Source organism: Otolemur garnettii, unplaced genomic scaffold (assembly GCF_000181295.1).
Source record: "Otolemur garnettii isolate 467f Iridium unplaced genomic scaffold, OtoGar3 scaffold00055, whole genome shotgun sequence".
Lineage (NCBI taxonomy): Eukaryota > Metazoa > Chordata > Mammalia > Primates > Galagidae > Otolemur > Otolemur garnettii.
In genome coordinates this window covers 1,336,004-1,350,223 of record NW_003852450.1, presented here as the reverse complement: position 1 = coordinate 1,350,223, position 14,220 = coordinate 1,336,004, and the positions used below count along the sequence as shown (strand labels likewise).

General features: G+C 50.5%; 1 protein-coding gene across 1 annotated transcript in view; it reads right to left on the bottom strand.

Moving 5' to 3' along the window:
• PLXNA2 (plexin A2) overlaps positions 1 to 14,220 on the bottom strand; it is a 210,109-nt gene that overhangs the window by 14,214 nt on the left and 181,675 nt on the right. Inside the window, exons 14-22 of the mRNA XM_003792201.2 lie at positions 12,464 to 12,581; positions 10,453 to 10,589; positions 9,382 to 9,549; positions 9,174 to 9,267; positions 4,904 to 5,143; positions 4,144 to 4,287; positions 3,582 to 3,816; positions 2,041 to 2,183; positions 1,097 to 1,365 (exon numbers count right to left, since the gene is read on the bottom strand). Coding sequence (XP_003792249.1) covers positions 1,097 to 1,365; positions 2,041 to 2,183; positions 3,582 to 3,816; positions 4,144 to 4,287; positions 4,904 to 5,143; positions 9,174 to 9,267; positions 9,382 to 9,549; positions 10,453 to 10,589; positions 12,464 to 12,581 — 1,548 coding nt within the window. The remainder of the gene's footprint in view (positions 1 to 1,096; positions 1,366 to 2,040; positions 2,184 to 3,581; positions 3,817 to 4,143; positions 4,288 to 4,903; positions 5,144 to 9,173; positions 9,268 to 9,381; positions 9,550 to 10,452; positions 10,590 to 12,463; positions 12,582 to 14,220) is intronic.

Below are 14,220 nucleotides of genomic sequence, written 5' to 3'. Positions count from 1 at the left end.
CAACAGGGGATCTGATTGTGGAGGCACCACCCCTCCGTCCCCTCCCTCTACAGATCTGGGGATTTGGGAAAGAACAAAGCGGCTGTGACAGACCCTCTCTGAGGGGCATTTTAACTCCCTGCACGTGGTGTAAATTATACCCTCTGGTTGCAGTAAATCCCAGGCATTTGCCAGGGCTGCTCAGCAATCCAGGCCTGGGAGAGAGTGACAATGGCAGAAAAAATTGTAGCTTTCTCCCCTGGCTCCTCCCCGCACCCTCTCCCTGCATTGTGCCTGAGATTAGCTCTAATTTAAATACAACAGTTCTTAATAAGAGTTTCTAATGCTCAGATTGGCAGGATAGGGGCTCAGTACTCATAAAACAAAGCCATTTTTCCTCCCTCCTCACCCCACGTGGGGCCCCCCTGAAGCCTGAGACCTTGCTAGGAGAAGGCTAAAGAGGAGGAGTCGTGACAGCACTGGAGTACTCCATGCCCTGCTGCCCAGATTGGCCCCAGAGCTGTGCTTGGCTCCCCACAGCCTCTAGGGAGGATGGGCTCCAGGGATGCCAAGTTCTCCAACCCCTTCTCCTGCCATGAAAAGGGCAATGGAGTTGTGTAGTGGATGCTGGTGATTCAGATCCAGGAAGCTGAGCACAGAGGCAGGTCTCACCATTTCTAGCCCAGCGCCATTCAATAGAACCTTCTGTGATAATGAAAATGTTCCCTGCCCTGCCCAATATGGTGCATGTGACCACTGAGCACTTGGAATGCAGCTAGAGGCCAGTGGCTGCTGTGTCAGCAGTGAAGCTCTCGAGCCATGGGGAGGGGAGACTGAGATAGGTGCTAAACAACAGAGAGGTTATGTCACTGGCCCCAAATGACAGAGCTTGCAGGGGGCAGACCTGGGCCTTCAGCTGAGATCCAAGCCTAGGAGGCTTCAAACAATGCAGTCTCCCTGGGCTGGGGGAACAGAAGATCCTGCCCTGGGGGATGAAGGACACAGGCTGCTCTGCATGGATGTTATTTCTGGAGAATAGGCCCTCTCCTGCTGCTTTGGGGTGCCGCACCCTGTTCAGACACCTGCCACCCTCCCCATACCCTGCCAGGGGTCAGACCTCCGGAGAAGCAGCTTTGGGTGGTTCTTGTTCTCCAGGTTCTTATCAATGAGGTCCGAGAGGAGCTGCTTAAGGACGTCGGTGGCGTACTCCAGGCGGCCCTGCAAGCCGGTCATGATGAGGGAGGCCACGTTGCCGCGGTCACGCATGGAGAAACTGCGCTGCAGCTCCAGGGTGCGGATGAAGGTGAGCAGGAACACCTTGTTGTTGATGAGCTGGGCGAAGAGCTTCAGAGCCTTCTCCACATGCTGCTGCCCGTTCCCCTGCACCTGGGGTGGGGCGCCACAGGGCACACCCTCAGAGGCAGGCCTCTGGGCTCCCACCTTCGGGTCTCACCGGGGCCTTGTGGTGGGACCCTGTCCTTGAGGCCTATGCACCCCAGCCATCCCTCTTCTACCCACCCACGATGGCGGGAATGGCTGGTCTCTGAGGTCTGCAGTCTGCTCTGACCTTTCAGCAGGCTGGCAGGGCAGGGCTTTCTAGGTATCCTGGGAAGGGATGCTGCCTACTTTTCCCAGGCACACAACAGGAGATACCCCATCAGACTTCTTCAGTTTACTAGTTTCCCCTTAATCTCCTCTGCCCTAATTTATTATCTTTAGTAAAACAAACCAACAAATGAACAAACAAATCTCATAGAATCCTATGTCTTTCTTTAAGCCACCTTAAATCCATTTTAGAGTGAGGCAGGATCTTAGTTAATTAATTCAGTCATTAATTAAAAAATGACAACCAATGAGCCTTACTCAGAAATCATACCAAGGAGCCTGGGTGCCCCCTTGGCTGTGACCTTCATGGTAGCTCTGTTGTCATGATGCTCTTAGGAACTATTGGTCCCTCCTTATACCTAACCTTACTCTGTGCTGGTGGGTCCCTCCTGGATTTCCTAGGAAGCCCCAGCATGGCGTCCCTGCTGGGTGGTAGGGCCAGGAAGGCGGCATTACCTCCAGCTCCCGCAGGACGGGGTGGTCCTCGATGCCTGGGAACAGGACTCGCATAGCATAGGTACGATAGTCCAGGTAGGGGATTCCTGAGCGGTCCAGGTCACTGGTCAGTTCGTTGATATCTGTCTGCAGCTCAGCAAAAGCTGTGAGAATGAGCAGAGAGGGGAGGCCCAGGGAGGACCCCAGTCAGGGGAGGAGGAAGGAGGAGAAGTTTGCAAAGGAGGGGAAGGCTTGGGGTGCAGAGACAGTGAGGATTCCAGGCATGTGACCCCAGTGGTGGGGGATACTCTTATGTTGCCTTTTGTAGGTGGTGGGAAATGGTGATTTTTATATTATTTTCTCCCGTGATTATCGATAATTTTGCATTTTCTTTCAACGTATCACAAGAGCAGTTAGAACAAAGACTAAGGGTGGCTGGGCACAGTGTCCCAGCACTTTGGGGGGCTAAAGTGGGAGAATTTCTTGAACCCAGGAGTTTGAGGCTTCAGTGAGCTATGATTGGACCACTGTACTCTAGCCTGGGTGACAAAGCTAGACCCTGTCTCTAAGAAAACAAAATAAAACAAAGGAAAAGGAAGAACACTGTGATTGGGCTATTTAGTGAAACTTTGGAGATGCTGGAAGTATTTGAGGGACAGTGGTGGAGGAGTTCAGTGCAGAGCCCTTGGGGAGCTCTGGTCATCAAACACTCAGCCGAGAGGAGAGTTTAAGCAGGGAAGGGCTCCTGAGGTCTCACCTGGGTGGTACACCTGTCTTTCTGGGGTCTCCTCTCCCAAACTCACCCACCCTGGTGCCAGAAGTAGGCCTGGCCTCCCTTCTCCTATTTCCCAGCCCAGCTCTTCCCTTTCATCCAGCAGAGGGCTTGTTTCTGATAGGATGTTTGCAGTAAAATGAGAAATGTTTTGATTTCTAATTGAGATGTTTACCCAGAGAGCCCGCCAGGTCCTCAGCCTGAGAGGACGCCAGGTACACTTGTCACCTCGAGGCTATGGTTGTGTGGGAGATGGGAGAAACACAGTCCACTCCCACACACGTCCGGGCCAAGGACGCCAGCGAGCTGCGGCTGTCAGAGTGCTCGGCCGTCAGAGTGCTCGCCCGCAGCAGCGGAAGGAAAACAAACCCTGGGGGAGAAGAGGCAGGTGCTCTCCTGCCTTTCCTGCTGCTGCTCTCACGTGCTGCAAAGATGCTGTACAAAAACTGGGAGTTGGACTCTCTCACTTAGGGGATCCAGAGTCTGAGCCAGCGGGGCCTGGAGGCTCTGCATGTGGGGACATGGAGTCCCTGAGAGGGAGAGGATGATGTCTGGGTTGTGGGACAAGTCCAAGCAGATGAGGGACTAGAATGATGCCATTGGACCGCCCTCCATCCAGGGGCATTCTTCACAGGACTTCTCTGGCCTCAATAGAAATTTCTAGGAAAACTAAGGTCAAAGAGGAGTGTAAAGGCTTGGCTGGGAGCAAGGGGAGCAGTTTGCACAGAAAACTGTGATAAAGTGAGTGAAGAAAGAGGGCCCAGGGAGTGGGACACGTGCCTCCACTCACCTTCCTTGCACTCCAGGGCCACGCGGGACTCCAGGTTGTCCATCTGCATTTGGAGCCTCTTGAGCGTGAGGTCGTTTTCTCGAGATTTGCGCTTGTAGGCAATGAGGACAATGATGACGATGATGAGCAGGAGGCTGCCCCCGGCCGCGATGCTGACGATGGCTGGCAGGGTCAGCAAGCTGTCTGAGATGACACTCACCGAGCCAGGCGAGAACACCATCCCGCCCACGTGAACCTGTGCATTGTACACACACAGACGCACACGGATGCACACAGGTGTAGAGCCCCGGCATGCCAGCAAATCCTTACAAAGCAAGGGAGGGCGTGACAGACCACGACCACATGGTGCAGGTTTGGATATGAAACAACTTCCTGCCTTGGTATCTGCCTGCCTTTCCTCGTGTCCTCAACTTCTACCCACTCTGATGGAGGATATGTTGATGAGGAGATGTGGAGGGATGAGTCAGGCAAGGAAATGGAAGAGAGAGCCTTTCTTTAGGACAGATCGCGCATGCACCTCGAAGAGGGGCAGGTGTCACGAGCAGAGGGGGGGTTCACTCACCATGACCTTGTGTTGCCCCGTGAGGGCAGGAGGCTCACAGAGGAGCTGGGTCTCAGACACGGTGACGGTGCAAGGGGTCTCTCCAATCAGCACTGTGTAGTTGAGTTTGGCACCTCCAGAGGCAGGAGGGCAGAGGTTTTTGCCCTGTGGAGAATAGTCCTCTTAATAGGAATAATTGACATGTGCGTGCAGAAGTTAATTGGCTATTTAAAAAGAGATTAAGGAGACGGGGAAGGCAGCATTGTGAAAACCAGTAAACCAGTGAGTGACAGAAAAAAACTCAGCCAGTCTTTTGAAGGGGATATCTATCAGACACAATCTAGAGAGAGCCAAGGGAGGAGAGAAGGAAAGGGAGGAAGAGAGTGGGGAAAAGAAGGGAAGACAAAATCCTAAGCAAGAGAAAAGTCAAGGAGGATACTTGAGATTCCATGAAGGTAGTGGCTTAACACTTGGACTGATGGTACAGTGAACTGTGATCTCCTGAAATACGTGTGTATCTGGCTGTGGTCACAGAGTGGACAGGAAAGGAAACAGTTACTCCCAATGCCCTGGTTCCCAAAGCTCACAAGAACAAAGACAAATATTCTAAAGTATTCTTGGGAATCCTGAGTGTGAGATACATTGCTCAGTGGGTCAATATCTATAAACAAGCTCCTTCCCTTGGGAGGTGACTGCTCTGCCAGCCCCAGTCCCGAATGAGGAGAACCAGAAAGAGAGGCAGGCCGGAAGAGCGGGCGCCCTCTATCATCGCTGCCCATACCTTCAGAATGATGGGCGATCCTGGCTTTTGATCCAAGACTCCAGTAGGGCTGAGCAGTTCAAAGGTCGGGTTGGGGTAGTAGATGAACTTGGTGTCATTGTAAATCAGCAAAGATTGGACATTGTTAAAAACAAATCCGAACTCATCTGGCCGTTCCACAGTGTCCAGGCCAGGCCGGTAGTCAGTAGTCAAAGAGGGTGCCAGGCAGGTTAAGGTGGTTGTGTTCACAACTTTACACACCTAGGAGGTCCAGAGTGCAGCATTCAAACCCCAAGCACCTGGTGCACAGAGGCTGCCCCACCCTCCCACCCTCTGATTGCGGTTGCTTCTAACATTGAGTTACTCCCTTGTCCTCACGACTTGGTGAAGCCCTTGAAGGAAAGGGCAGTGAAATTTTGGCGGGGGAGGGAAGGTGCCTTTTAACCTCATTCATTTGTTCATTCATTCATCAACATTGTTTGGGTATTTACTTAGTGCCAGGCCCTGCACTGGAAGCTGGGGCTATAAGGTGAAATAGTCACAATCTGGAGGGGAAGATAAATGTAACACAGCCGTGGGTGAGGGGCTGGGACACAGTAGGTGCACAACGTTTGCAGTTTACTGGCAAACATATACATGGGTGTAAAAAGCGCCGGGTACTCTGAGGTGCCTGTGTCGTGTGTGTGCATGAATCTGTGTCTGAGCCTGTGAGTGTGCATGTCCATGGCCTCTCGTGGAAGTTTTCTTCTGGAAGAAACAAAATTTCATTTGAAGAATGAGCCAGACTTACCTAGACTAAAAAAAAAAAAAGAAGAGAGAGAGAGGGGGAGAGGGAACAGCCCTGCAAAGGTCAGAGGATGAGGGTGCATGGGATGTTTGAGAGGAAGGTAGGACAGTGTAGGGGGTATGTGTGTGTGTGTGTGTGGTGTGAAGCGGGAAGTGGGGTGGGATGAGCACTTTGCCCAGCGCATACTCTGTGTTCAGTTAACACTTATGGGTTAAACTGATGAATAAGTAGCCTTCCTGCATCTCTTTAAATGTTTTGCATCAGACCCCTTTCTCTCTTCTCTGTATAAGTCCCCTCCCGACCCTGCCCAGGGTAGAACTCTGATATGGACACTGAGTTCATGCTGTCCCTTTTCTCTTGGAGGACTCTGAGTCCAACTAGAGTCCCCAGTGAGAGCGCCCCTGCCATTCTCTCCCTGTGTGATTTAGTCCTGGGGTTGTCCAGGTAGACTGAAGAAACCACTGGCTTGGAAAGCAACTCCATCTCCTACCCCCTCTCTTTTTGGCTCCCCCTTAGGCACAGCTCAGTTTCAGTTCTGGGAGCTGCAGCATCCTGGCAACAGGCAGAGGCACCTCTGAGAACCCGGACTGCTCGGGTATGTGCTGTCCTGGCAGGTCCTTACATGTGGGTCTGGCCAAAGTACACACACAGGCTTCATGTTCCAAAAATAAGACCACATGTAAAATTGCAAAAAAGCTGACACTTGCATAGAGATTATGTCTAAAGATTATGTCAGAGCTTCGTGTCGAAGTCTTGACTTTCCTTTCTGGAGGGAGTTGAAGAGTTTAAATGAAACAGCTTGCTGCGGTCAGGTCGGTACCCATTCCCACTCTTCCCGTGGCACAGTTTGGCAGCCCTCAGGAACCTAATGAGTGTCTTTCATGCTCTAACTGGGGACAGTGAGGCACAAGCAGAATGAAGGGTGCAGTCACATAGGCAGAGCTGAGCCAGGGAGTCCCAAACTCTGGACTCTGCAGGGAAGAGCCCCAGCCTCAGACAGCCTCTTCAGCCCCCCGTCTTCCTCCCTGCGTGGTCCAGTTTCCCTAGACCCGGCTCCTCTATGAATAAGCAAATCACTCCCACACCAGAGGCCTCTGTGTGCTTCCTGCCTTGTGCTGCCTCGGCACTTTGTCTGCCAAACATTCCTTTGGGTTTTGCAGCTTCACCCTGGCCTGCCTCACTACCCACTGTGACTGCCTCCAACCCCAAAAGTGAGGGAGAGTAGCCCCAGGTGGCTGTGGGGGAGAGGGACCCACGCAGGGCTGCAGGGGCAAAGTGCCTCTTTCCACTACTCCTGAAAGAGAAGGACAGCGTTTAGGAGCTTCCTTTCTGGAGCCAGGCCTGGTGGATAACTGTGTTACCACATGCCTTTGCTCTCGGCCTGCCAGCCCAGACTCCAGACAAGTCTCCACTCAAGCTGGGGGGCCCCAGCTCTCCGGAGGGCAGGACTACTTCTTAATTCCTTGAAACACTGAGATCATACTAGCTGGAGCTGGGGGTGAACTGGGGAGGATCCTGCCCAGAGGGGAGAGGGGACCTGGGACCTGAGGCTTCTGCTACAGGTTATCAAGTATGGTGGGGGGTTGAGCTTAGTTCCCAGCCCAGGGCTTCCCAAGCAGTCATACCTCAGCCTTTGGAGGCCATGTACTCCCTCTCCAAAATTCTCTCTGTACTGCATAATTAGGTCTTTTACTTTCTGTATTCTGATGCTTTGACATCTGGGGGCCTTGCTGACTGGGGAAAGAATGTCCCTCCTAGGGCCAGGCAGATCCCAGAGCTAGCAAACAACTCGCCTGAGAGCATGTGCAAACCAATCACCCCCAAGCCCACACCCCAACCACCTCCTTTCACTCTATCCACTTGCCCTGGTCACTGCCAGGCCATGTACCAGACAAGGAGTGACAGCCTGCTGAAATTACTCACACTAGCCTATCCTAAGCTGACCCTGGCACTCCTGGGGTCTGCTCCTTTTTCCCTTCCACAGAAGCCACAGTAAGAGCTCTCACCCTGCTTCTCCCTCTCCCTCTGCCTCCTGACCAGCTCCAATGCTTCCCCGTGCCCTGTGGATGCCCCTCTCTTGCAGTCTGATCATGTGTATAGCCACAGTTCTCTGGCCTTGCCATGCCTGGATAATGATAAAACCTACATTTTAAAACAAGTACCTAATTTGCTTTGGGGTTTTTCCTTGCTGTTCTCATTCTCACACCTCTTCCCTTACGTCCTGGAGTCTGACAGAAAGGAGGTAAACTGCTGGGGACACTTAGCTATGGTCTGTAAGGGGAGTGGGGACATGGGCTCTTTTACCCATCCAGCAAGATCTATACCTGGGAGCAGGGGGCATGTGCTCACTCAGCCCAAAGAGATGTGACCAGGTGGTATAGCATTTCCTGTGGCCTAGCTGTGAAAAGTCCAGATACTTGGGACCTAGCTTGTCTCTGTCACCAGTCACTTTTATGATTGAGGGCAATCATTTATCCTTTCTAGCCTTAGTTTTCTCACCACTCTAACAAGAGGGTTGAACAAGATGATCCCAGACAACTTTACTCATCTAACTGTCTAGCACTGTCTTTTTACATATCTCTGTTTCTTAAGGAAGTCCTGAGAATTCTGGGGATGTATCAGGGATAAGGGGAGAGACAGCACCCCATCTTCCTCATCTCCATCCTAGCCAAGTCAATCCACTGAATGTCATGGCAGCAATTTAATTTTTATGAAAAATAATGGCCAAAATGGCATCTGGTGGAATATATTGAGTCATACAACAGTATTTCAAAAAATATTAGGTGAAACAGCATGATGAGCCACTAGAACAAACTGAAAAAAATTTTACAACAACACACCACACATTTTTTTATGATACAGAAAATTTTAAATCATAAAAATCCATGGTGGAAAAAAAATTACATGGGTCTGCACAGAGGAGTAAAGTAAAATGTTCAACCTGACTATCTCAGCAACCGTGATGGAGGATCTGTACACAGTGACTAATGTTTACCTGGTGCCAGTCTAATGCCAGGCAGGGGCTGGTATGTTACCCGTCTGCAGGGAAAGTCCGAAAGTCTGAGTGTCACCATTTAAGGCTGAGGAGGGGAGCACTGGAGGGGTTGAATGACCTGACTGTGGCCGGACTAATAGATGGCACAGTCCTGCTTCCAATATAGACGTGTCTGAATCTGGAGTCAGAATTCTTCAGCCTCCCCCAACACAGATTCTCGCAGGACCTCAAAGTGAACATGCTATAAAGCAGGAGCCTTTTTGGCTGTATCATAAGCTCAGAAGCCAGTACTTTTATGCATTCACTATATCACCTTTTGACAAGAACTTATACTGTAATTATAAAAAATCACTGTAAGGTTCAGGTATTTGGGGCTATGATTCCAGGCTTGGCATCTTTAGTCAACTCTCCTTGCTAGTATCCAGGTGCCCATAGCTCATCATAGTGCAAAACACCCACAGGGAGGGAGATGTGCTCACCCAGGGCGGGGGCAACCAATGGTTACTCACATTGACGGATTCTTTGCCGTTAAACTTGACTCGGATCCTCGGCTCCTGAATGACATCCAGGTTGAAGCCTGTGATGGTCAGGGGTGTATGGCCGCTGGGAACGAACAGAGGCTGGATCAGGTCTGGCATCACCTCTCATGGGCCAGGCTTGGGCTGCAGGGACCCTGCCACCTTGCAACCAGATGCATTCCTCCCACCCTCTGCCTACCTGGCAATGCTCCACTCTGGTTCAATGCGCTGGACCCGAGGGTCATCTATGTACTCAAACTGCAGGTTGTTATCCACACGGGCTCGGTCGACACTCACGGAAACAGGGACTGGACCCAGCCCATTGGATGAGGGGGGTGAGACACACACGATCTCATTCATTGACCTCCTGACAGGGAGACAACACAAGGGTTGAGAAAAAAGGCACAGGCAATTACCAGTGTTGGTTTAAGGAAATGGCCCCAAAGCAGTTATCCTACCCTTTTCTAGTCTATGGCATGGAATACATCCCTTATTGGTATAGACAACTGCCCTCTTTTTACCCGAGATCCAGTCCTAGCTGGATTAGGGACATAGCAAATTGGAGAAGAGGGTTGGAGAAAGTGGAACTCAGAAAGGGGGAACTCTTCTTCCTGAATTTCTGGAATATGACTATTTAACCAGCACCTAGCGTCTGATCAGGTAGTTGGCAAATCCTCATTGAACACCTACTTTACATAGAGGTGAACATATAGTCCTTGCCCTTGTGGAGTTTATGATTTAAAGAGATTAGCAGGTAGATACTGCTGGGCAAACTGGCTCCCACACATGCATTCTTTCAAAATTCTCGTAGGGTTCTCTAGATCCCCAGGGCTATGGGAGAAGCTGAAAAATGGTATGTATTCTTTTTTTTATGCGTAAGGGATGGCCTAAGCATGAGTCTGTGCTTACAAGGACCAAGACCATGCAACCTCCATGTTTGTCACGTCACCAGAGCAGGGACTTAAAGAACACTTGATCCTAATGGTGTCAGAAGAGCTCCTAGAAACAGTCTTCATCTGGTGTCATTATGGCCCTCACTTCTGATCATTTCTCGAAGTATCTAGCTCCTCTCACTGACAACAGTCTGTACTTCTCACGATGGGATGTAAACTGACAATGGTATATATTTCTCATGATGACTGGGATGGTGTTTGGGTTCATAGTGTAGCAAATAACCTGGAGGTGATGGGGCGGCCCACGTATGAACATGCACAGGAAGGCGCACACAGCACATGCATCAGATGCACAGAAGCCCTCAAGTTCATCTCACCCGTAGAACTCGCAGGTCTGGTTGCCCAGGTGCACTGCCACACTGCTCCCAGCCCCCAGGTAATGGCCTGTGATGGTCACCATGGTGCCTCCTGACTCTGGCCCTCGGATAGGGTCGAGTGACAGCACAGAAGGGTTCTTTGGAAAGAAGCAGAAAATGACCACGGCTAGACCTGAGGACAGCAGGAGGAGCTACCTTCATGCAAGGAGGGGAGGTACTTTCCCTGCCCTTTTCACTCCCCAGTTCTCTCTCTGTTTATCCTGCAGCTGAGGCTCTTTCTAAGAAGAGACCCTAGGGATGTCCAGGGAAGGCAGAAGGGCCACGTATTGGAATTAATTAACTCCCTGGAGAGGCTCATGCTCATAACACTGAAGGGAAAACAGAGGTGACACTGACTAATCTATCAATTAGTTTACAAATTGAGAGCAATTTGAAAACGCTTCTCTACCTAGAGCTTGTACTGATTTTTTAGGGCATAAACTCGATAGGAAAAGTAAAGTGTCCTTGCCTGGGTGGGGCCACTGAGGGACAAGTCTTCCACTCATGGCCCAAGCAAATGTCTTTCTAACCCTCCCTAAGTACAGGAGGGGGACAGCAAGTCTCCTGGTATAGAGAACGTCAGTAAATCTTAGGGTGGCTTCTCTGACTCGTACCCAGAAGCTGGTGCATTGCTAGATGGGACTTTCTAGTAAGCCCACTAAATGATACAATTAAGCCTGAAGCTTACAGGAAATGTCTAGCCTCAAATGCATCAGGCAGCCAGCGTAAATCAGAAAAGAAATGCTCTGTCCTGAGGCAGTGGGGTAGAGCAGAAAGTGCCTTTAACTGAGCAACGACACAGGCACAGAATTCTTGTCTGTCTTAGCCACTCGCTGTGGGCTTAGAGGCCAGTTTCAGAATCTTTCTGGAGTTCTCCTTCCTCCTGTCAAGTGAGGGGGGAGGGCTATGAGATCTGTAAAGCCTCTCCCAGCACTGACATTGGACAATCCTCTCCTCAGCTAGTCCTTCTGTCTTGCTTCTCACGGAAGACCCCAGCTGCCCTGGGTAGGAGAGGAAGTGGGGTGGCTGCCGATAAGCTGTGGTACCCTCCAGTCTGATAGAGAAGAGTATCAGGGAAAGGTAGAGATGCCAAGATGAGAAGGCAGAGGCTGGAAAACCTGAAATGAGCAGTAAAATGCTTTAGAGAGAATAGAATTTTGTGGTGTAAAGATTTTTAAAAACTCTTAGCAAGGCTGGTTTGACCCCATCTGCTAGTGTTAATGTTTTTAAATGATGTATTCGATGTGGCAATGTAGGTAAGTGTCAGAAAAGGGACTTGAGGGCCTATAAAGCCCTGTTATTGATTCAGGACGAATATAGCCCTGGAAGGCTGCAGGGCCCCAGAACAAGTTATTGATTCAGCATGAATATAGCACCAGCCTTAGAGAAAGCCTTTGTAATCTGACTACCTGTTGCCTGAGCTTGAAGAGGTGTTTTCAGGTGTGAGTAAGCATACATGTGTGTGCACCCACACTGATGTGCAGAGTGATCGCAAGGTCCTGTGCATAGACACATGTCTCTGCCAGATTTCAGTGACTTTTCTAAACTCCCACTTAAAATATCTTTGGCAGAAAACAAAGCATGCAGATAAATATAGACCTGTTTAATTAGTTCCCTCAGGCTACATGGCCTCATTAGGCTGGAATTAGACCAAAAGATCATGTTGGTAGGAGTTTAGGATCCACTTTGTAAGAGAGGCCAGATTTTGCCTGAGTTAGAGCTCTGACCTTTGACTCCCTGGAACTCCAAAGTCTCCACAGCTTTGTTAATCACACGCTCATCTTACCCTGGAAAGACAGACTCACAAAGCAGCAAGACCAGAAGGGCCCCTCTCTGGAGAGTGTATCTTCTCCTAGTTGGTCTGCCAGAGGCCTGGGGGTGCCTGGCTTGGGAGGGGAGTGGGGGGCCTTCGTGGGAAAAGTCTGGAACAGATGCTGGGCACCTAAATGCTGGTCTCAGACTCTCTACTCACCACAAAGGTGTACTGTTGATGGGACTTGGTCATGAACTCTGGCTTACACTCGCCAATGCACAGGCGCACAGGCCCAGAGCTGGTTCCCACAAGGGCATGGCCCATCTCGCAGACAATCCTGAGGAGAGAGAAAACCTTCCAGTAAGAGGCTAGGCAAGAGCGGGCATCCCTCCCCACTTGCTCACCCAGTCATGATGAGCCACTCGGTCTTGCAACAGTGCTAGACCGACACTTTGCTCACTCGCCCATCTAGCTGTGTGACCTTGGGTTCAGTACTTTCCCTCTCCGGGCTTCAGTCTCATCTGTCCAGCTGGGCTGAATCATCTCTAAAGCCTGATGTGCTTCTGATATGCTGTATTACCTAATTTTGTGGCCAAGCCTGTGGTCCCCTGTGCCTAGTGCAGTGCCTAGCCCTGGGTAGGTACCCAGTATCTGTGCAATGAACTGAATGGTCAACAGAGAGATCTAGGGGCAGCAACTTAGTTGGTGTGGTCTCCTATGTGCCAAGCCAGCACTGCAACCTCCCTCCAGGAGGGAGTGAGAGTCAGTTTGCCAACCGATCTAATTGTGCTTTGTTTCCTGCAGTGAGTTTTTAAAAGGGGATAGATAATCTGGTGAGATAGAGAGAGCTCTCAAACAGGGGCTCCGCAGAATGGGAGGCAGTAGGTGAAGGGGTGGGGTGGAGGGATGAGTTCATCAGGCTAGCCGCTGACAATGGACTCCCACTTAATCAAGGGCTGAGTGCACGGAGCTGGTGGGTGAGGCGATGACACGGCCTCGGGTTGGAAATCACATCTCACGCTAATGTGAGGGCTATAGGGAAGAGGTGTGCACAGCTCTCTCTCACAGAGTCTGGATCGATACCCCCAGGGATGACTTCCCTGGCGCCTGAGAAGAGTGACACGAGCACATTTAGATACTGGTCGCCTTAGCCACGGCGGCCTTGTGGAAAGCGTGGGCAGGCAAGGACAGGGGAGGGCCTGCAGATGTCAGGTGCTGGGGTACCTTTTGCTTGAAATTGCAGGGTCCGGGTTGGGTGGGAGAGGGCCCTAACAGACTCAGCAAAAGGAACTCGGGAAGAGGAGGAATTTTCCTTTCATCCCAACACCATTTAAGAGTTCAGAGCAGACTGGTGCTCCTGGAAGGTTTGCTTAGTGGGGAGTCAGAAAAACAGACCCCCTCTCTGCTAATCCCTGGCATTATTCTGGCACGGTGGGGAAGATCTGTGTTTAACCGAGCGATGCTTATCTCAACAGCTTCTCAAGGAAGGAAGGTAACTAAACTGAGATTTCATTTCGATGTAATAAAACTTGCATTAAACAAATATGCTGCACGCTCACATGCACGGCACGCCGCCGATCTCCATCTCCTTCATAACAGTTAATCCCAAATAGCTACTTTCACTCCTGGCGAATATTTACTTAACATGCAATAACTGTCTTATTACGTTGAGCATATTAGATTCAACAAGGAAGCACTGAATGTGCACGGAAGACTATCCTCCCTTCCTTTTCCCTAGGAATAAAACAATTAATTATGAACCTGTGTAAACATGAGTGTGATGATCAATTAGTATTTTACACAAAACTTTCTCCTTAAACCTCATTAGCAGAGCATTTGAGAAGCTTAAGTTAAGGTACTACGTGTGGTTATTTTCACGCTGCTACCTGCACAGACTCACGATTCTCCCATCCTGTTTCCCGGGCCCTGGCACCTGCTGCTGTTTCAGGCCCCTGCCGTCCTGCAAACCATGCCCT